Source organism: Mizuhopecten yessoensis, unplaced genomic scaffold (assembly GCF_002113885.1).
Source record: "Mizuhopecten yessoensis strain PY_sf001 unplaced genomic scaffold, ASM211388v2 scaffold9767, whole genome shotgun sequence".
In the NCBI taxonomy this organism is placed as follows: Eukaryota; Metazoa; Mollusca; class Bivalvia; order Pectinida; family Pectinidae; genus Mizuhopecten; species Mizuhopecten yessoensis.
This window is the reverse complement of record NW_018408212.1, coordinates 22,643-47,549: the sequence shown is the minus strand read 5'-3', so window position 1 is coordinate 47,549 and position 24,907 is coordinate 22,643. Positions and strand designations below refer to the sequence as shown.

Sequence of the window (24,907 nt, the reverse complement as noted above, 5' to 3'; positions counted from 1 at the left end):
CACTGTATCATGCAGTTTTTATTTTTATTATTATACAGGTTCATTTAACAGTTTCCATTTACGCATAAGGTGCAATGGTAAAGTATTTGTAAGCTTCACCCTGGCTGTTCCCTGCTATGCACCTGTAAGTGCCGTAATTTGACTTCCTGAATCCAATAATATGTAGCTCCAAACCGACCAAACTCAAGTTGTCTGGAGTATTGCTCTAAAATAGAGAAGTACAATGTTAAGGGTAGCCTTAAAACAATTCCGTCTTTGCGTATTGCAGAGTTATCTTCTCTTGGGAGCAGGTATTGATTGTTACGTCATTGGTTTGTGCGTGAAAATGACGTCGTTTTCTCAAAAATTGATGACGTTACTCTCACAAACAAGTGACGTAACAATCAATACCTGCTCCCAAGAGAAGATAACTCTGCAATACGCAAAGACGGAATAGCATGTAACAAGTATCGCTGATTAACACTTGCTATTTTAGCAATCCAAAGTACAGCCAATCTGTTATTGCAGTTAAAATACAATTCCTTTATGTAAATGTATACTAAGGGAGTGGTGTGTTAAGTAAGTACTGTATATCGATTAACGCACCATAGATAAAACGAGAATACCGCCAAGGTTACAGCTAAAACAATTTTTCTGTTAAAATGAGATTACCGCAAAGATGACGGCTAATACAGGTCCTTCACTAAATTGAGATAACCGCTAAGCTTTCAGCTAATGTCAATTTCCGCTGAGTTGAAATAACGATTAGGATTTAGGCTTTTACAGGTTTCCCACCTAAATAAGATTATCAATAAGATTGCAGCTTTTACCAAATGTTCCCTAAATTGTTCCCACTGCGAGTTCAGCTTACTCAGGCTTTCCGCTATATAAACAGGGTTTCCGCAAAAAATGAGATAACCGCTAAGATTACAACTGATACAGTTTTCCGCTGAAATAAGGTAACCGCTTAAATAAGAATATAGCCTAAATTTAACAGATATATAGCAATTCTACCTTAATAAGAATGCCCCTTTTATACGATTACCGTTAAAATGAAAATACTGGTAAAATATGAATACCGTTTAATTAAATGCAACTGCAGCTGATTACGGGAACGTATTCAGATAGATAATAAAAAGATAAAAATTAATAAAGCCCCTTTTAAAAATTACAAAGTCTATTAAGAAACAATAAGAAACATTATAAAAAAATGTATTGCTCGATATGTTCATTATTCACTTAGCGCAAAATAATAACATAATGTTAGAAATTAATACAGACAAACATAGCAAAAGGGCGGATGTGCCTGTTAGACCTGGATAACGTTACGACACTACACTATTTGGCTATAGTAAATACTTATTCTAACAATAGGCGAAAGTTTAACGTTTGGAGAGCAAGCAAAAATGCAGCATAGTCTTACTGAGGTAAGGAAAGTCCAGGAGATTGTTGGAGTTGGATGTCCAGAAGCCATGCAGAGCAGTCTAACGTTGGACCCGATCCGTGCGTGATGTACATTAGTGGAGTATACTATCACTGGCTTCGATACTGTCAACAAGAAATGGTTTGGTTTAATTAACAGTTAAAATATGGGTATGAGGGATATAGCAAGTTTATGATCCCCCGAGGCCAGGACTATTTCCCGAGGCGAAGCCGAGGGAAAGAGTCCTGGACGAGGGGAATCATAAAATTGCTATATCCCGAAATACCCATACTTCAACTGTTTTATTATACCGATACAAACACTCACTTACAATATTCTAAATATTATTAGACAACAAATGTTCAACAGATGGGACACTTTATTAACAAAACTGAAATTGCCGACGTAATTCGATTGCGCTGATTGGTCAATATTCGGTCAATTTCCCGCATTTTCCGAGGGAAATAGTTTCAAAACTATCGCAACCCTCCAGACGAACTATTTCCCTGGCATGCTATTAGAGGGAAAATAGCTTGTTTATGTGGTTACTTTTGTATAGTGTAAAATAAGTAGAGGTATAATAATTTTGTTTAACGTCCTATGAACAGCTAAGGTCATTTAAGAACGTGCCCCCATGTGTGAAATGTATGCGAGCTTGCGTGTGTGTATGCCGGAGACAGGGTATGTTGTTGTGCTTGCCCCCTTGTGAAAGCGCGGATCTGATGCCGGCTTTATAGTGCTATCTCACTGAAATATCATGCCGAAGGCACCCAGAACAGCATACCGCCCGGTCACATTATACTGACAAGGGGTGAACCAGTTGTTGCCATTCCTCTTAATATTAAACGTTAAGCAGGGAATAACAACTATCATTTTAAGGACTTTGGTATGTCCCGGCCTGGGGACAGAACCCATTGCCTTCCTCACCTGGGCGAACGCTCAGTATTAAGGCAAAAAGTGAGGTGTGTCTAAGCAAGGCGTCAGGAAATAAAAGGCAGTTAGAAGTACAAAGAAAGATAAAGATCCCAAATATTCCAATGGGTGCAGCAGATTTATTTTGGTCGCTTTTGTGTCCCCAAATAGAGGACAACAAAGCAAATCCCCAATTCTGCAGGGGGTTCCCACATTAGTCGCCTTCTTCGAAACACGCCGTGAGTAACAGGTGTATTCTTTTCCCGATCCCCTACCTGCAGGGGTGGCCAACAATAAAGGACATAATTATATTCCATTATATATAATATATAAAGTAGCAGAGCGAACTAATTCACAGTATACGGCACTGATGGATATTATATAAGTGGTCGTTTGGATTGCTGTTTGTAAATGCTAATATGTAAGATTGAAAGTTGTGTCGTTTCCCCTCAATTACAATAGGAGCCGAGGAGCGGGGCTCAATATGGGGAAATCGCTGGATTTAAGCCTTTAAAGACTACCTCTCCTGAAGAATTACACAAAGTGTTACCATATTTTGTCTGAAACATAAATGGGGCAATATTGTCACATTTTGATTAAATGGAATTCATAAAACCCCTGTGGCCAGAGGTGCATGGCTTAAGGTGCGCCCGAAGTGAGGCTAATTTAGACAAAACTAAATTGTCCCCCCCCCCCCCCCCCCCCCCCCCCCCCCCCCCCCCNTTTCCTTTAGGGGGGATTGCGATTTCCTCATTATTCCCTAGAAGGCGACAAAAAAGAAAAAAAAATCTACCGGAAGACCACACACTTGTTGCCTTTTTTCGATCATGAATAGATAAAATCTAAAATATATCAGCCGTTAATTTGGGTTTCTTTAATATTCTCGAAAAAAACCAAGACGAAAACCGTGGATTCTGCAGGGAGCAAACAAAACTTGCATCTGTCGACTCTGCAGTGGGATACGGCAGGACTAATCATTCCCCGAATTGCATGGATTTCCAATTCCGTCTTTTCGTATTGCAGAGTTATCTGCTCTTGTGAGCAGGGATTGATTGTTACGTCATTGGTTTGTGAGAGTAACGTCATCAATTTTTGAGAAAATGTAATTTTCTCACACAAACCAATGACGTGACAATCAATACCTGCTCACAAGAGAAGATAACTCTGTAATATGCAAAGACGGAATAGGAGAAGACATGTTGAACATACAGTAAATATATGGAAGTACGACATCACGACTCATCAAACACATTTTTTGAAATTATATCTTATGACTTCAGAATAGCTTAATAGCATATTTCAAACTGCTGACCCTGTCATACCCATGATGCAATGTTAACGTCACAGACTCAATGATTTACGTGACGTCATTGCATTTTTGATGTTATACCATACACGGGAGACACGGTAGTCTAGTTGTAGGACGCCGGGCTCGTGACCGAAAGGTTGCGGGTTCAAGAACGGCACGGCCGCACTGTTTTGAATCTTTGAACAAGATACTTTACTCTGCTTTTTCTATTCTACTCTGCTGTAAATGAGTACTTGGTTGGGCAGTGCTAGAATTGTTGAATGCTAGCTGTGAGCGCCGAAATGGCAGCACCGGCTGTATGCTTCCCAGGGACTTGAGAAAGATATTGACTGGTTTCAAAGGCCCTATAACCACGGATAATAATTTGTGAACCGCTTTGAGACGACCTGCAAACTAGATTGTGATAAAGCGGTATATAAGAACCTCGAATTATTTTTATATTATTATACAGCTGTTTTGACTAAGGATAATTCAGACCGGTAAATGTGTCCAGTGTAAGAGAAACAAGGTTCTTACAACAAATTAATAAGAGAGACACGATGTGATACTGTAGCAGTTTGTATATAACTTACGTTGTGGCGACGATGTGGTGGCAGGCGTTGTGGTAGCTGATACATGTCGGTGAAACGTAGACAGAATCATTGAAAAAGAATTAAACAATATTTACAAAATATAAAGGAAATGACTAAACCATACAACTGTGTTTATAAACAAACCTCGACATTAACTTTTCAATTAATAAACAAATGACATATTTGTATCTCATTATTTCTATATATATATATTATCATAAACAACAGTTCATAGAGAAAAAAAGATAAATGATAAAAACAATTGTCACTCTCAGTCCAAATATTTCGGCCTTCTGACGTTCATAAAGGACGAAGGTCAACGATTAAGGTTAATGTAAAGTTACAAAAGGTCATAATTTCTTGAATTTTACCTCGATAGCCCTAATTTTGGTATCACTACGATCCTTAGGATATGAGTAACAGGATGTATTAGCTTTCAGTTACGTTCAGTTCGTTAATATTGTTTTAATTGCATTAATTACACGTTATGCAGGAAATAACATATCGATCTATACAAAACAGAGTCGATTTGCAAGGAAATATCAGTCAAAATCTTCCTTAGAACTCATTTTAGGTAGTGGGATTGTTGAAAGTTAACAAAACTGCTCCAAAAGACTGATAACACAACTTCAAAGTCAAGTCATAAGTTAATTTCACCACAAAAAATCAGCCATATTGGAACTTCTTTTGTAAAACTATGGAGGCCCATGTAGTGTTATACCATTACCAAACATCAAATTTGTCTAAAACCACCTTTTTAACCGAAAAATAGTGCATGATATGTATGTTATGGTTTGTTAAAAAAAAGAGTCATTAACAAATATTAGATCACAGTAGCTGATTTATATTGATAATTACATTAATTAGCATATAACATACACATACAAGACATTTGAATCATCGTATAAAACAGTAAACCCAGTATCACCTTATTATATGTCAACGGAATAGTAGGGTGGCGATAATGTGGCATATATATAAGTTACTTGGTATATTTGTAATTTTTGAATAAAAATAAATACCAATCATTCAATGAAATTGACATAAATTCCATACATAAGATTTCAAGTTGATGTATTGTGATATCATTTTATCGGTTGGATCATGTGTCAAATTTCAATTTGATTACCGTTCATCATTATTGAAGCTTTTGGAATAATCGCATTTCTTCCAATGTAATCAAGACATTGGCATATTTACCAATTTACATATCCGTAAAACAATATTCTCTGCAAGTTTCTGCCAACTAAATCAGTCAAGTTTTACTTTCGCGATGGGCTACTCCAGTACGATTTGAGAGTTCCAGTACATCACACGAGAGTGTTCAAACTTTGGAATGTTGCTTGACATGAAGTTGCAGACGTGAAAAAAAGATTAGATGCCTTTTGCTTAGTGAGGAAGATACCACGACAACATCATCCCATTGGATATCACCATATCATAATTGTAGCTACCAATATTTACAAACACACAATGATGGGAAAACTGTCAGGCAATCACGTAATCCTGCAAATAGTCAATTCTGTAACCCTTGTCATCCCCTCCATAGATATTTCTATACACTGCATCATGAAATCCATCATTCCTATAAAACTGAGTACTCTACAGTTGTAGATTGCCACTTTGTGTGTTTCAATGTTCTCTGGTGGAAAATGAGTCGTTAGACAAATTTCATTCAATGTTCTTCGTGCATTTCTGGAATAGACAATATCCATTCATTGAGGTTGACGAGCATCTATTCCCAGTACATTACATGCAGATGTAAACACTTTGGAATGGGTGGGTCTTTAGAGCTTCCTCCTCACATGTTCACGGCAATGTTGTTAATTGACATGTGCTTCTATGGCTTCAATTAGTTGTGCTGCACACCTGTGTTATAAAATAAATAAAAAGTTATCATTTATGTTAACTAATTGGTATTCAATGTCTATTAAAAATTCACATTCAGATTCTTTGCAGACTAATCTCTTTTACCAAAGCATACTAATGGCGCCTTTTTGAGTGCTGCTTCACTGAAATGCAATGCAGTAGACACTTTTTATTGACACTTTAAACAGTAATATAAATAATCGGTTTTTCAATAAAAACATTCAATTTCACATGAAAGAACATATGCATTGACCAAAATGTGCCAAAAACTTGTAAATCTGTTTTGAACCAAAAATATTTTTGCCTTCATTTCACATTTCCTTTTTGTGTCACTTGTCAAAATACAACACACAAATCTCGTCTTACCAGGACATCGACTCAAGCAATACATTATCTATGTTTACTTTATATGTAAATTACAACTGTATTCTATCCCAAAAAACATACTTCTGCATCTCGGCGTTTTCTCCTCAGCTTCATGTTGTTGACGTCTGATGCATATTGCCGGAAGTGACGCCGCACAAACAGTCCGATCTTGGATATTATGATTTCTTTTTCTGTAGTAATACTCCTACATTTGTGTAATTCAATTCGGCATCAAAAGTATTTTATTAATTAAGGAATTATACTCTTGTTTTGATAACTATGACAGAAAATATTGTCATTTTTGTAAATTGACTGCGGAGCGATATCGCCATGTCGTTCGGTACGAAAATCTTACGAAAAGGAAGAAAGTTGGTCTGAATATGGACAAAAGACCTGGTTACGACATGTGCTAATTATTAATGGTTTATTCGATATCAACGCAGTCTATTTCGTGTCGTTTGGTGTTTGATGGACGCACCGATCGCTTGTGATTGTGACGGAAATAATCACCATTTTTTGACAGCTAAAAATAAAAATGGCGGCCTCCATTGGACAACACGATGACTTTCGATTTAACCCAAATCCATGTATGGATGTTTAAACATAATTTACTTCATAGGAGTACCTCACTGTATATACTATCTTATTTTTGCCAAAGTTTCAATTATCAAACATGAATAGGTTATCAGTTCTAATTTCCCCCCAAAATAGTGGCAAAATATTCACGAGTCACTCATTTATATTTCCAATAACACTATTTATTGAGTGCGTGGCAAACGTTCAATCATGGCTATAGGGAGTTTGAATTAATAACTTCTAACATTGAAAACGACAATTCAGCACATCTTGTAATAAATGTAATATTTACACATGAAATAAAGGGACCTGAAGGTCAATTATTAGTGTTTACATGAACCTCAACGTAACTTGAATCCATCGTTGTCTTTGCCCTATATTAATGACAGGAGGCCGAAATGTTGGAACTGAAAGTGACAATTGTTTTATCATTTAGACTTCATCTTGTTCGACAGAAATACACCAACCCTGAGTGCTAGGGACAGATGCTACACTGAGGCTCACAACTCTACTGTCAGAGCCCATGGCGTTGGACGCCATGCAGATATACAGTCCGGCGTTCTCGGGTAGGAAAGTAGCGATGTACATCGCACGCCCACTGTCCATAATATAGGTGTTGTTTGGCTTTCTGCTAAGTCCACTAAAGTGCTAGAGAATGAAAACAAATCATGTAAATGTTATTAGGAGCCACATAAAACGGGAGACTTTATGGTAAGTATGTGTTGTGTTGTTTCGTATTCCGTCTTTTCGTATTGCAGAGTTATCTTCTCTAGTGAGCATGTATTAATTGTTACGTCATTTGTTTGTGAGAGTAAAGTCATCATTTTTTGAGAAAACGACGTCATTTTCTCACACAAACCAATGACGTAACAATCAATACCTGCTCACAAGAGAAGATAACTCTGCAAAGACGGAATAGGGAAATAGGGAGATCTCAACTAATTAGTTCCTGGCGACCATGTTGAAATACATCCACTGGTTGTAATTTGATATTATAACAAACATAATGTTAAAATGAGTATAAGAAAATAGTACTGTTAACATACGTATTTCAGTGCACTGACATTTTAGCGAATTATCGACTTATAACAGATATTTTATTCAAATGAATTTGTGCACTCACAATGTACATGGGCGTCTAGAATCGCCTTTAAATAATGTACATACTGTTCAAAATATTCGATCACGTATCAGTATTGGTCATACATATATACTAACAAATACGTATAAATTCACATTTTTGATTTAAAAATTAAACTTCCGGATATTCTTGTCCGTACTCTACTCTAATTATTATTGTATTACAATCTGATTTCCGGTTTGAGTGCTTATTCTCCCATCCTCGATATCCAGGAGTTACGCTCCCTTTCGCTCTCTTCACCCCTGGAATATGTCATGGCAAAATTGAAGGCACGAATATAGCTGTTTGATTGGTCTCAGGTAAAAAAAAACCTGACCAATCGCTAGGCTGATACCTCTCCTTTGAAGATTACAAAGGAGAGACGCCCAACTTCAAAGCCTGTCAATGTTTACCGTTACATGACCGCGATTTTCTTTTGATGTACATCAAAGGATCGAACTAGTCTTCTTGTCTCATCAACAAGGTGGCGCACACCGAGCCTTCAATTTTGCCATGACATATTCCAGGGGTGTAAGAGCGAAAGTGTGCGTAACCCCTGGATATCGAGGATGTTATTCTCCACGCAGATAGGTATTCTCTTTATTTAATTGTCTTATCAATTGTCATATAAAATCAGAGAGATCTCGAGGTATTGACTTCTGTTGAAAACATTGATCCATGTCTAGCAATTACAATCCATTCGAGCATTCCATTTTGAAATGGCGTACTTTTATTTTATTATTATGACCAAAAAATTAACCTCAGGATGTGGTGATGTGAATTTAATATGATAAATCTCAATTAACTTATTCCAAACATATCTTCTGGTTGCAATTTTAAAAACAAAGCCATAATTGATTCTAACTTAACACCATGCTAGACTATACTGTATGTAGCGGATTTTATATAAGGGTCCATGTAAATTATTGAACGAGTTTGATACATTTAATACGACATGGAAACGATTGTAAGATTCTATTTATCACATAACATTTGAAGAAAAAACATAATGTGTTATCAGCTGACTCCATTTAGGTTAAAAGCAAAGAACTCCGATCATAGTATTGTCATTCCGCGTAATGCAAAGTAGTTCTAAATTAATTGAATAGAAAAGATTAAAATTTATCGGAACAAAAATGCAGTTAATAAAGTTTATAATTTTGATAAACTGCAGTACCTTTAGGGTTTTATAACACGTGTGTATTACAATATTTATGACATGGCCGTATGTCGGTTATGTGATAAGTTGTGTTTACCGTGACACCCCAATTGATGCTCGGCCAGGGATTCCCTCCGGCCGCACAGTGAAGGTATATTGATGCTCCTGGTATAACTTGCTGGGATGAGCTAATATCGGTTATGAACGGTTTGCTGACTACAAAATACCATCGAGATAACATTAATAGTTTATTTATTAGCCTTCTGTCATCATAACAATGACGAATTAACAAAAACAAAAAAAAAGGAAAAACATTTTTTTTTTTACATCAACCATCACAGAAATACAGTCAAACTTTTACTAACTTATAAGAGACTACTCTGTATTCAATTCATTAGTAAATTAAAAATAAACATGAAAAAAATAAAACAGAAATATAGTCAAACCTGTCATAACTTATAAGAGACCACTCTGTATTCAAATCAATAGCTAATGATTTTACATCAAACATCACAGAAAACAGCCAAACCTTTATCAACACACAACGCTTGATAAGTTCGAAAAGTGGTCTCTTAATACAGTTTTGATTCACATTGATCTTTGGGAACATTTAAAGTTGCCTCTCAACAGAGGTGGCCTTTAAATGGAGGTTGTTGCATAAGCAGGTTCGACTTTGTCAGGTGTCCACGATATTAAAAAAAAATAAAAAAAATTGTACTTATATTAACATTGAGAGACAGGGGATTGAAGCGGTGTTTAACTTAATATTAAACCGATAATCAACTTGAAATATTTCACAATGTTTGTTCAACTTAAACAAACATCATTTATGCCTTTCCATTCATAATAAGAATAAAGATCACAAGATAAGTGAATAAAAAAGGCCAATCAAAGGCGACAGTTTTATTTATTTTACTGATAAAGCCACCATGTAGCTTCTATCAAAAAATTATAATTATTCTTACAACACATCGATACAAAGTAGTTGCCAATCTACCAAACATGGTAGCAACTACAACCAATATCAATGAAAATATATCAAAACAACAACAGCTAGCCTATGTGTGGTTGCAACAAAAAATGCTATGTAAAATACTGGCGATGAGGATACTTGTGTACTGGTCGAAATGTAGATGTTTGGAAGTTGATGGGTTTTAGATATCATCTAGATATGCTGTTATAATTTGCAAGATCGATCGCTGTCTTACGAGCAAAGGGACGCAACCCAATCGCAGGTCATTTCGACCAATTAGGGGCCAGCATCCGGCTCTTGTCATCAGCAGCCAATCAATAACCTTCAGTATTTACAGAGCCTGTTAAGGTGTCTTGTGCTATAACATTGTAGCATGGAATGTTGCTGACTTTATGCCAATTCTCATTAAAACTAATAAAAGATTTGATATAATTTTAATAAATCTTGTCATGGTGTTATGAGCACATTTTAAGCTAATTGTTTAGCTGTCTTTTATCAGTACATACCATTTAAAGGTGTATAATCATGAAGTTCTAGGGCCCAAAAATGGATGATAAATATACATAAACTACTGTTGAAACGAAACGGAACGGATGCGTAAATCCCTTGATTATTTGAACTCCTCATCTATGAGACGTTATAATCTAACATCTTGTGAAGATGCAATAGAACATAGATACACGAGACACACACGATACACTAATATACATAATTCACACATATTAAACGTACATATAGTAGCAGGTGACGTAGGTGGAGTCGTAGACGACGTCGTTGTTGACGTTGATGACGTCAGTGTTGTCGTTGATGACGTCGATGTTGTCGTTGATGACGTCAGTGTTGACGTTGATGTAGATTGAGTTGTCGGTATTACTGCTGAAACTGAACAGTTGTCGTTACAAAAGTTGGCGTCGTTACAACATGACCCACAGTCTGGCGAGAGTCTTTTTCCTATAAGAGAGACTGGCGCCACCATCGCTATTGCCCCCTTGCATTCCTGGAATAAAATAACTACATAAATATGCTTTCTTTCCTTTATTGATTCGAGAATAGAAATATTTGCATACAATTATTTTATATACAGTAGAATAGCGTATTGAATCAAGTTTTGTTATACATGTTTCCTTATTTGTCATCTTTAGATTGCTTTGGTGTATTGGTCAGTTTCATTCTTTTTCATCTTTAGATTGTTTTGGTGTATTGGTCAGTTTCATTCTTTGTCATCTTACGATTGCTTTGGTGTATTGGTCAGTTTCATTCTTTGTCATCTTTCGATTGCTTTGGTGTATTGGTCAGTTTCATTCTTTGTCATCTTTCGATTGCTTTGGTGTATTGGTAAGTTTCATTCTTTGTCATCTTCAGATTGCTTTGGTGTATTGGTCAGTTTCATTCTTTGTCATCTTTAGAGTGCTTTGGTGTATTGGTCAGTTTCATTCTTTGTCATCTTTCGATTGATTTGGTGTATTGGTCAGTTTCATTCTTTGTCATCTTTAGATTGCTTTGGTGTATTGGTCAGTTTCATTCGTTGTCATCTTTTGATTGATTTGTTGTATTGGTCAGTTTCATTCTTTGACGTTTTATGATATGTATATAAGGCCAGCTCTGAAATATATTACGCGTACTGGTTACGCTGACTAAATTGGTACAGAAATCTGCATTTTCATTCGCGTTTAAGATGTTTGCGTAGGAGATGCCGCCACAAGCATTGTTACGTCACAGTTACAAGATTGTCCAACTAAAAATCACGTCCATGCCCGTTGGTCAAAGGTTGCTTACATTTTCCAGAGGTCAGGGAAAATTTGAAAAACATCAAGATTATATAACATCGTTTCAATGCTGTATAGTCGGTTAGACAATAACACTGAATGCGTTTCGATGATTTATTTAGCTTTGAAACCCTTTGTGTTTTAGTGTTGACCAATTGAATTTTTCATTGACAACTGGTTAAAATAAACAAACCTTTTAGCAAACGGGGCCATGTTGTTATCTTCATTTTAGTTAATGAGATATTAACCAACTCATTGTATGTTTTTCTTATGCAATTAATTTGTTATCAATTTGCTTGAGTATGACCTTGCAATATTAATTAAGTTAATTTACTTTTCTCTTGGTAATATAATATGATTACCCGTTTCATAAAATTCTAACCATCATGGGTTTACTTACCTAAAAGTTTTTTACGGCAAGATTTAACTTTGTGTCTATGGGAATGAAGACACAGTATAATATGTATGTAGGAATATAATTAATATATCTCAACAATTGAGCCACGGATAATAATTTATAAATATTACCAGTGGAAACACCTGATAAATGCCTAAGAGGATGTGAAGTTTTATCAAACAAAGTCATGAAAAGTTTATTTTTGATAAAGTAAAGTAACATAGAATCCAATAGGGAAATGACGTAACGTAAAAGATAGATAACACATTCTCTGACACTGTTAAGTATGGAAAAGCATAAGTATAAGTAGCTTTTAACAGAGGTAATGATGTATATGTGATAACGTAGAATGATAACGTGTTGATGTCGAGTTAGATGTGATTTGCCATTGTTTATTGTAAACACAATTTACCTACAAGACTAAATCTGCATTATTGAAGCAGTATTTACCTTTGCATCGTTTCCACATCGGCTTTCCCACACCCTGGAACCGCTTAAATGGTTTAGCTTCTGACCCAAGTAACATTGCTTTATAACGAAGAAAGTTTGAACTAGTAAATTATAAATAAACAAAACTGAAAGCAGATAAATAATATCAAAACTGAAATTAAAATGATCATAATAGCGAGTGAAGTGGCAACATAATAAAGAAGATGACATCATAACCCCCCAAAACTCACTAGTGAAGTGATGGCAGTGGCCAAACATTGCCCATAAACCCCCAAAACTCACTGGTGAAGTGCTCGCAGTGGCCAAACTTTGCCCATAAACCCCCCAAAACTCACTGGTGAAGTGCTCGCAGTGGCCAAACATCATACAGTAACATGTTTTACATAAAGCCGGTATGGCATAGAATAGGTATTGTGTTTATTACATCATATCATATCACTGTGTATTATTATATACTATTATTATGGATTAGTATTACATAAGGCGGGTATGATAATAACAGTAAGCAAGGTTCCTGTCTATCTACTGATGATACTGACCTGTTTGGTGGGACATCTCGTGATTCTATCGCATTGGTTCGGGGACGACATTTGGTCACAGTTGTAGCATAATATATAGCCGTTTGTATCAAGTGCTGTATAAAGGTGAAATAGAATAAGAACTGAATGTATGACATAATAACAAATAAAAGATGACGCATGAAGTGTATAGATTGTGTAGTGGCACTAAATCAGTAATGAGTTATGGGCATTGGGCCTCGACAAAAGTCCATTAACGGTAAATTTCAATAAATACTGAAATTTGATACATCCTTACATCAAAATCTCTCAACATCGTTACTTAAGGAATGCGTTACATGGCTCATTATATTTAAAGTAAAACATCGTTACACTGCCACCATTTTCCCGGAGATTCTTTTGCATTATAAAGGATTGTGCGATAAATTGAAGGATATGTATAAAGTAATTCTTACGAAAAAGAGAAAAAATGACATTGAAATATGTTGGCGATAAACGAAGGGGCCAATGAAACGAAGGGGCATTTTATTGAAGTTTTGAATTTATATTTTTAATATTGTGCCAGTGATTGTTTTTTTTCTTGTTTTAATTACATTATTTAAAAAAACACATCAACTTTGTGAACATTACTTATAATTGGTATATACTTTTTCAATTTATCTGTTTTTGCCAATTTATTTCTTAATTTGGAACACGTTTCGAAAAGCTTAAGGTGAGTTCATAAAATTCAAGAAATGACTGGATGAACAAAAGACTGAACGTGTATCAGAGTATGTTGCATATAAAATATGTATATACACATGTGCATGTACTTTTTTCATTATCACTGACAATATTTTCAGAACACAATGTAAAAGATATCGTAGTTTTTGTTAGAACAGTTCTCATTGCAAATTGTTGTCTTTATGAATAAGATAAATAATCAATGCGTTTTTTTTAATAACTTGCCGATATTTTTATGAGAGTTATGATAGCTCTGATGAAATATTGGTAGTCGTATTCATGTGTAAACAGAGGATGAAAATATTGGTAGTCGTATTCATGTCTAAACAGAAGATGTAAATATTGGTAGCCGTATTCATGTGTAAACAGAGGATGTAAATATTGGTAGTCGTATTCCTGTCTAAACAGAAGATGTAAATATTGGTAGCCGTATTCATGTGTAAACAGAGGATGTAAATATTGGTAGTCGTATCATGTGTAAACAGAAGATGTAAATATTGGTAGTCGTATTCATGTGTAAACAGAAGATGTAAATATTGGTAGTCGTATCATGTGTAAACAGAAGATGTAATTATTGGTAGTCGTATTCATGTGTAAACAGAGGATGTAAATATTGGAAGTCGTATCATGTGTAAACAGAGGATGTAAATATTGGAAGTCGTATCATGTGTAAACAGAGGATGTAAATACTGGTAGTCGTATTCATGTGTAAACAGTGGATGTAAATATTGGTAGTCGTATTCATGTGTAAACAGAAGAAGTAAATATTGGTAGTCGTATCATGTGTAAACAGAGGCTGTAAATATTGGTAGTCGTATTCATGAGTAAACAGAAGATGTAAATATTTGTAGTCGTATCATGTGTAAACAGAGAATGTAAATATTGGTTGTCGTATTCATGTGTAAACAGAGGATGTAAATATTGTTAGTCGTATTCATGTGTAAACAGAGGATGTAAATATTGGAAGTCGTATCATGTGTAAACAGAGGATGTAAATATTGGGAGTCGTATCATGTGTAAACAGAGGATGTAAATACTGGTAGTCGTATTCATGTGTAAACAGTGGATGTAAATATTGGTAGTCGTATTCATGTGTAAACAGAAGAGGTAAATATTGGTAGTCGTATCATGTGTAAACAGAAGATGTAATTATTGATAGTCGTATTCATGTGTAAACAGAGGATGTAAATATTGGAAGTCGTATCATGTGTAAACAGAGGATGTAAATACTGGTAGTCGTATTCATGTGTAAACAGTGGATGTAAATATTGGTAGTCGTATTCATGTATAAACAGAGGATGTAAATATTGGTAGTCGTATTCAAGTGTAAACAGAGGATGTAAATATTGGTAGTCGTTTTCATGTGTAAACAGATGTAAATATTGGTAGTCGTATTCATGTGTAAACAGGAGATGTAAATATTGGTAGTCGTATCATGTGTAAACAGAAGATGTAAATATTGGTAGTCGTATAATGTGTAAACAGAGGATGTAAATATTGGTAGTCGTATTCAAGTGTAAACAGAGGATGTAAATATTGGTAGTCGTATCATGTGTAAACAGAGGATGTAAATATTGGTAGTCGTATTCATGAGTAAACAGAAGATGTAAATATTGGTAGTCGTATCATGTGTAAACAGAGGATGTAAATATTGGTAGTCGTATCAGGTGTAACAGAGTATGTAAATATTGGTAGACGTATCATGTGTAAACAAAGGATGTAAATGTTGGTAGTCGTATTCATGTGTAAACAGTGGATGTAAATATTGGTAGTCGTATTCATGGGTAAACAGAGGATGTAAATATTGGTAGGCGTATCATGTGTAAACAGAAGATGTAAATAGCGGTAGTCGTATTCATGTGTAAACAGAGGATGTAAATATTGGAAGTCGTATCATGTGTAAACAGAGGATGTAAATATTGGCAGTCGTATCATGTGTAAACAGAAGATGTAAATATTGGTAGTCGTATCATGTGTAACAGAGTATGTAAATATTGGTAGTCGTATCATGTGTAAACAAAGGATGTAAATATTGGTAGTCGTATTCATGTGTAAACAGAGGATGTAAATCTTGGTAGTCGTATCATGTGTAAACATAAGATGTAATTATTGGTAGTCGTATTCATGGGTAAACAGAGGATGTAAATACTGGTAGTCGTATTCATGTGGAAACAGAAGATGTAAATAGGGGTAGTCGTATTCATGTGTAAACAGAAGATGGAATTATGTTTTAAGCGGTATTGGGTAGTCGTATTCATGTGTAAACTGAGGATGTAAATATTGGTAGGCGTATCATGTGTAAACAGAGAATGTAAATATTGGTTGTCGTATTCATGTGTAAACTGAGGATGTAAATATTGGTATTCGTATCATGTGTAAACAGGGGATGTAAATATTGGTAGTCGAATCATGTGTAAACAGAAGATGTAAATATTGGGAGTCGTATTCATGTGTAAACAAAGGATGTAAATGTTGGTAGTCGTATTCATGTGTAAACCGAGGATGTAAATATTGGTAGTCATATTCATGTGTAAACAGAGGGTGTAAATATTGGTAGTCGTACTCATGTGTAAACAGAGGATCTAAATATTGGTAGCCGTATTCATGTGTAAACAGATGTAAATATTGGTAGTCGAATCATGTGTAAACAGAAGATGTAAATATTGGTAGTCGTATCATGTGTAAACAGAAGATGTAAATAGTGGTAGTCGTATTCATGTGTAAACAGAAGATGTAATTATGTTTTAAGCGGTATTGCATGCATTTGTTGTTATTGGTTTAAATGGATATATCGCACTAAGGCTAATTTATAATATAAAAAAAATCATTTAGTTTTAATATACATTGAAAATCTCATCTCGACGGGATGTATGCTAAGCAGTGGATAATGGCTTCTTTGCATGTTTTAACTCTAGATGAAACAATGATCAATGCAGTTATGCACGTGGTCATTTAAAAAAACATCATAGATAACCTTGTCAATGCATGGATGTATACTTAAACATCAAAGTAATGAAATGATCATACAGCAAATTAATTAAGTCAGAGTTGAGTAATGAAAAGTAAATAAAACGATAATGCAGTTACAAAAGCGACTCAGTAGTTACATATCTATGGCGACTCATCAATGTACTTTCAACGACTCAGGAACTTCTCATCCGCAACATTACTATTACAACTCAGACGTGAGAAACCTTTGACAAATGAATTGCTTCGTAACCGTGACGTCACATTTGATTAGAAGCTATGACGACACAGTAGAAACGTAACTATAATAACTTAATAGTTACCTCATCATAACGACTCTGTAGTTACGTAACTATGACGACTAAAGTGGAACGTAACAATGACGGGTCAGTAGTAACGGAACTATGGCGACCTAGTAGCTACGTAACTATGACGACCTAGTAGCTACGTAACTATGGCGATCTAGTAGCTACGTAACTATGGCGACCTAGTAGCTACGTAATTATGAAGACTGCGAAGTAACAATGCTGTAAACAATTCTGTATTTACTTACGTTGTGCGTTACACAGTCCATGCATTGTATTACAAATCTGTGTGTCGTTACAGCAGCTCTGACAGATTATCTGGCGGCCATCTTGGCTCCTCTCGTTCTCTACCTTTTCTTCACTACTTTCTCGCCTTCCAAAATTATGACACCGCTGTAAGGAAAAATGAAATAAAGTAGATATTACAATGTCAAAAAACACAATGTCAAAAACACAATGTCAAAAACACAATGTAAAAAACACAATGTCAATAACACAATGTCAATAACACAATGTCAAAAACACAATGTCAATAACACAATGTCAAAAATACAATGTCAAAAATACAATGTCAAACACAATGTCAAAAACACAATGTCATAAATACAATGTCAAAAATACAATGTCAAAAACATAATGTCAAAAATACAATGTCAAAAATACAATGTCATAAATACAATGTCAAAAACACAATGTCAAAAACACAATGTCAAAAATACAATGTCAAAAACACAATGTCAAAAATACAATGTCAAAAATACAATGTCAATAACACAATGTCAAAAACACAATGTCAATAACACAATGTCAAAAATACAATGTCAAAAACATAATGTCAAAAATACAATGTCAAAAACACAATGTCAAAAACACAATGTCAAAAATACAATGTCAAAAACACAATGTCAAATATACAATGTCATAAATACAATGTCAAAAACACAATGTCAAAAACACAATGTCAATAACACAATAACACAATGTCAAAAACACAATGTCAAAAACACAATGACAAACACAATGTCAAAAACACAATGACAGAAACACAATGTCAACTTACATCACAGCCTAAAATCGCGTTCGGTAGTGGCGGGGTTGTCAAGGTAGCAGGGCAAACACAGGGACATTGTACACAACAGCGTCACAACACAAAGCGGACCAATTATTCCTCAGTGTGAAAACAAAGGATAAAATACACCACAGTGCAAAAACAAGAGGAAAAATGGTCATGGTATCAAAGTATCGCAAGACAAGAACAAACACATATACCGTCGTACATCATCAGCATTATCATTATACAAAATATATTTAATTAAAACAGAGGTTTAAGTATTATTCTATCTAAATTGTTTACGCTGTGAAATTACTGATTATACATCATAGATCTTGGCCGGTAAGAATTTGACTGCATATTTTGTGCATTTAATTCAATTATAACATTAAGTGACATTCGACGTTTTGGACAAGCATGCTCGGATTTTAAGGTTGATATTAACAGGGACGTATAATGTATATATCCTGTACCTGATATTAAGAACTAAAAAGTTTAATTAAAATATTTAAATTTCAATGCCGAAGGAACATCTTGTCCTGTATCAACACGACCGTTCTGCTGCTCATTCTTATGTTTTTCATTCAAAGGCCTGCACTTTCGTAATTTACATCTTATGACGGGTTGTCAGTAAACATTGTCGTGTCGACAGCTAGCCAACAGACACTTATCAAAAGGTTCATGTCTGTATTTGAAATTCGGTTTGAGCTTCAGATAACATTCGAGAAGGAGCAAAGAATTTTTACTTTAACGGAAGAATGTTTTAGGAATACAGGATTTCTGTTCACGATAATAATGTTTTTTGTGGTTTTTTTGTGTGTGTCTACATTGTTCTGGTACTGTCTCGTTGTATCTACTTTGACGTCCAATTTGTTATTTGTGTGGGAACAAAATGATCTATATGTGTTTTTATCAATTTTATTTTATTAACAGAGATATTTACCAAAAGAGCAACAGGTGTATAAGCCACTTTAGTGCATATTTGCATCACAATTTAAAAATATTTCTATCAATATATTAACGAGTATAAACTTACGAAAGATGCCATACACCCCACATCATACATCACATGTCCACCTGTGGTCACGAACTGTGATACCATACATTCCTGAAATACAAGAATGTAAAAACAAAGGTCAAGGTCATTTATATGTACGTAATATTATACCCAAATGTCAAGTTCACGTGTACCCAATTTGTAGTACACAGAGATGAAGGTTATGTGTGTCATAATTAACACAAAGGTCAAGACTGTATCAGTGTCACATCATTTATGCCACACGTTCCTGAATGACGCAGTATTACATACAGATGTGAAGGTCATGTGTATCTATGTCAAAATTCTCATAGAGGTCAAGGTAATGTGTATCAATGTCATATATTTCATATTATTTCCTGAAATACACGATATTATATCAGAGTTGAAGGTCATGTGTATGTATGTCATAGAACACATACGGGTCAAGGTAATGTGTATTGTCGAGTACGGTCATATCATGAAATACACGATAGTACAATCAGAGGTGAAGGTCATGTGTAAGAATGTCATACACCTCGATAACATATTGTTTTTGAAATACATGATAGCAATAATATCTGAAGTAAGTAAACAAAGATTGTGCCTGATATAGATTACTCTACTGTTTAACTTTGTATTCTATTTTAGATGTTCCCTTCCCTTTTATCCAATGTTCCCTTTTACTTTTATCCAAACCTTATCATGTTAATAACGGTAAGTAATAACAATAAAACCAAAATCATTGCTAATGTAAGACCTTTTTAGATAACATTCCTCGTTATCAATCATGTTGTTTGAATTTGTTCAATAAACTAATTGCATAACCTCATGATCTCCACAACTGGTAACGCGGTTACAGCCACGTGGGTCTGATATGTGGTCACAGGCACCACACAGCTGTCCTCCTTCTGAAAATCCAATAATTAGAACTGTCAACGGTACCTCATCATCAAACACAAAGACAAAACCCAAATAAGAGTTAATACAAAAACAACAAGTACTGCAGGGATATCAAGACCAAAATATCATTAACCTTTTTAGAAAAAAACATGAATATATTAGCTTGGTAGCGAAGGACTAATACCTAGCGCCTGATAAGGTAGCTCCTCCCAAATCGTCGAAAAATGAAGTGATTGATATATTGTGTTGAGGGTATGGATTGTGGTTCTGTGTACTGAAGAACCATCAAGGGTAAGTACAAGTAGAGCGGTATATCAAATGTTGTATATTAATTTATTAAATATAATAATCCCTAGAGACCATGCATATAAGGTCTTTCATTATCGTAGACATTAACATCTCTTTAATGGGAATAATACAGTTTCGGGCAGTGGTAAGGATATCCTTAAGGTATATGTATGTTTCTGGTATGCTTGTTTAATAAACAGAACAGAAACCTTCAAAGGTAACACTTCAGCAGGTTTTTGGAGGGGATCTGGTCTGGATTATTTACAAAATATATACATTGTATATTATCAAATTGATTAAACATATTGTTGGAGAAATGATTAATATTCGTCCTATCTTTTTATTTAAGGGTATATATTGCCCTGATATTTTCATAAATAAATAAAATCAAAATGTCAAAATAATGAGTTTGCGCAGTCTTTGTTTTGTCTTAAATTCAGAGTTTTTTTTTTACACGGTTAGAAAAATCTTAAGAAATGTATACGTGTATTAGATGAAATAAAAGAATATGAACCTTTTGTTTATTTTTCAATTTTGAAACAAGCTCAATTTCATAGAAGGCCGAACATTAAGATTATTTGAAAAAAAACCTTTTTTCGAGGAGCCATGGTGTTTTTAGAGAAATATGATTAAATGAGAGATGAAACAGTCTTTATGACATGACTGTTGGTGAGTTTATTACAAATGTGTTTTAAGAAAGGTGTATGATAATAAATTGTCAATATTCATATCTTACCCGATAAATGAAATATTCCGAAGAAACACAATGAAACGATCAACCTGTGAAAAAAGGAAATATTTGTGAGCGTATATATTTAAATAAAGTATTTACAGGATTTTAAAAACAATTATTAGCTGATCTTCTCTACCTTAACCTCTTAGGGTGTAGGATTCAATGATCCCGCTAAACCTGTAGATGTATAGTAGTAATCTCCTATAAATGACGGCATAACATAGTATCATATCCCATACAACGAGTTATATCCCATACAGTTTTGATAGATGGAGTCATTATGTGGGAAATAGTTATCTGATTCAATTCCTTATACAATTCAGTAGTCATGATTTTGGAAAAGAACAGGTCTGCTGTAGCCAACTGTATGATTGTAAATAGCGACTAATGTGGGGCCCCCTGTATGATTGTAAATAGCGACTGATGTGGGGCCCCCTGTATGATTGTAAATAGCGACTGATGTGGGGTTCCCTGCATGGTTGTAAATAGCGACTGATGTGGGGCCCCCTGCATGATTGTAAATAGCGACTGATGTGGGGCCTCCTGTATGATTGTAAATAGCGACCGATGTGGGGCCCCCTGTATGATTGTAAATAGCGACTGATGTGGGGTCCCCTGCATGATTGTAAATAGCGACTGATGTGGGGCCCCCTGCATGATTGTAAATCGGATATTTCCTTCCACGAATGGGACATGGAACAGACCAAAATTGATCGTCTACTCCCATTGCAACACTTGGATATTTTTTTACGTTTTCCTTTCTTTCCTGTCCACCTTCTCTCTATCTAGTTTCTCTCTCTGGCGGTGTTCCCTAGACACACATCTTCATTTGATCCATCCTGGCTTTTGTAAGGACTTTAAACACCAAACGAACAGTAAACATTCTGCTTAATATTTTGTACACAATTGAGTCGTGAATGCATATGACTGTTGTGAATGGCATACAAATTAATTAAGGCAGTAACAAAACAGAAGAAATTCGAAAGTCACAAACAATACAAACTGACAGGTGAAATGAAGAAGACGCCAAAATAAAAGTAAATGCTAGGATTGAAATAGACGTTCTGAAAGGTAATTGTTCCCTGTACCATGTGGCACTCTTCATGTTAAACTATATACATTTCATTTGTACATGTCCCTAGATAAACTAATTAACAGTATACAATTGTTTCATGGCTATTTGGGGAACAGTTAAAACTATCATCCCGAGGTAGGGGGAAGCCCTGGGGAACTGTTTGCCCGAGGCCGCTCGGTCGAGGGCAAACAGTTCCACAGGGCTTCCCCCTACCGAGCGATGGTAGTTTTGACTATTTCCTTAATAGCATTGAAACAATTATTTTATTACCAAATATATATTTTAGTATCAATGCTGAGGTCAAATAAACGCTTGAACGGGCCTCTCAAGAGGAGATTTCTGCGCATCGACTTCGCGCCGGGTAACAGTTCGCTCTGACCGGTAAAACAGTATACAGTGGTTTCATGCCCTATCAGTCAACAGTCAAAACCATTTTGGTTTTGACTGTTGACTGATAAGGCATGAAACAACTGTTTTGTTACTTGACCAATGAAAAACCAAAAAGTTCTATGTCGAATGTGATGTTTAGATCTACCGACAGACAACCATTCAACAGTTTCACGTGACCAGTCAACAGTTTTACGGTAGCACACATTAGCTATAGTTCGTTTGGTGAATTGTCTGGGAAACAGTCGAAATTGATTAATATGCATTTATATAGCGAGTCAGGTAACAATTTTGACTGTTTCACCCCTACAGCCGAAATTTGACAAAAAGCCAGAAATAATCAAAAATGACGAATTCTAATTTATATAGACTATTGGGTAATAACAACAACTATTACACGTCACAATTGGAAACTGTTCGGGACTTTCCGTCAAACTCTTAATTGTGGACCAATCATGACATGACGTCAATTTTTTTTTTATGGAAATTCCCGAAGGGCTTCCGATTGACGCTCGCCGCCTAACGGAACTGGTAAACATAGAAACCAACAAAATTGATTTTCTGAAATTTGTAACACAGTTGGTTTGAAGTGTATTTTGAACCGAAAGGGAATACAAAGAACGTTGAAATGATGTAACATGTATCTTGCCTGGATAAACGAAGGATTGAAATACATCTTTTAAGCAGTTATGATAGTAAGAAACACATTAAAATTCAAATACATAATTCTAGATGCGCAACCACCGTGCATTATCGAATACGTTTGAACGAAACTGTGTTTCATACACTATTAATGTAAAACATATATGTATTTCGATAATTTATCATTTCACGAAGAGTGGAAGAAACCCGCTCTTCTGAACATATTATATTTCAAAATAATATCAGGATTTAACAGGATTAAGATAATTAAAAAGGATTTATCAGTGTTATGATTAGCAAATATCTGTTACGTATAAGAGAACCTGTTACAAGGATACAATACCTTTCTATGTAAGCCGAACCCATGTTAGATAGTTATTGACCTCTCTCTACCAAACGATTATACTGTAGTTGTAGTATAGATAACAATCTATGGAGCCCGATTAAACGACAGCCACAAACTGCCAGGGCTGTCTATCAGCTGATTCTGATTATAATAAATAAACGTATACTGTCATACCACAATATTATTAATGATTAAATTGTCTATAATGAAACGTTTTTATGTTGTGATGTAACAGTTTTAAAAATCTTTTATTTCAATATATGAACTCTTTAGCATGAACGATTACATGAATTCTGTTTACTTAAATTAATGTCAGTGTTGCATTTATTTAAAACTAGACAAGATAAAAAATAACCTACGTTGAAAACGAAACAAAGATAATGAAAATGTGTTACAGTCTTGTGGAAAGGTCAACCAAGGAAACACTATGAGAAAGAACACGTGTCGATTTGTCTTCTATGTTTAATCTGCGTCGTCATATATATACTTAACACAGTTTACCCTTACATACTACAGTGCTAAATATCAAATAAGGATATTTACATTCGTTAATATAGGGTTAGTACTATCTTTTCATTGTATTGTTGTTGTATATGTGTGTCTTAAATCTGTACCAGGACGTGACATTACTTGAATTTTACCTAGACTGACATGGCCAGTGTCATCGATTAAACAGAAGATAATTTCCCTTCCGAAACACCTGGTCTTTTTCTCCATTTACGCTTTGAATGGTCTTCGTGTAAATCTTTCTTTTGTTCATATTTAGCCCTGATATATCTATTTTGAGTTCGAAGTATGGCTTTATTGACACTTCGGCAATCTCCTGTAGTTTTGTCGATTTTGAGTTAAAATTACGTTTTATTTTCGATACTTCAGTTCTTTTTTTCCCAGCATGTTTTCAGTACGTTTTCAGCACGTTTTCGGTATATTTCCAGCATACTTTCAGTATGTTTTCAGCAGTAAGAAAATTGAATGTTTTAAGGAGATTCTTCCATTTTTGGAATTGTTAGCGATTATTCTTAAGGATATACTATAGGTTGTGATTTGTATGACAACATTAAATTATGGTCTCGTGCTATCTTG

General features: G+C 35.0%; 1 protein-coding gene across 1 annotated transcript; it reads right to left on the bottom strand.

Annotated features, from left to right (window-relative positions):
- LOC110458779 lies at nt 1-23,970 on the bottom strand. The gene is made up of 13 exons (XM_021510682.1): nt 23,822-23,970; nt 21,378-21,421; nt 20,279-20,361; nt 19,472-19,543; nt 17,633-17,777; nt 13,411-13,505; nt 12,872-12,949; nt 10,991-11,255; nt 9,383-9,501; nt 7,474-7,654; nt 4,196-4,231; nt 1,403-1,527; nt 1-205 (listed from the first exon to the last, which is right to left on the bottom strand). Exons 1-13 carry the CDS (start codon nt 23,842-23,844, stop codon nt 59-61), a joined length of 1,413 nt encoding a protein of 470 aa, XP_021366357.1. The 5' UTR covers nt 23,845-23,970; the 3' UTR covers nt 1-58.
- Nucleotides 23,971-24,907: the final 937 nt, after the last annotated feature.

Bases quoted from the DNA above. Each gene is read 5' to 3' on its own strand.
- LOC110458779 (XM_021510682.1), bottom strand. From the start codon at position 23,844: ATGGGTTCGGCTTACATAGAAAG. The intron at 12,950-13,410 runs GTCAGTATCATC...TTCGTTATAAAG, and splicing joins CGAGATGTCCCACCAAACAG to CAATGTTACTTGGGTCAGAA. The intron at 11,256-12,871 runs GTAAATACTGCT...ATTTTATTCCAG, and splicing joins GATGTGGAAACGATGCAAAG to GAATGCAAGGGGGCAATAGC.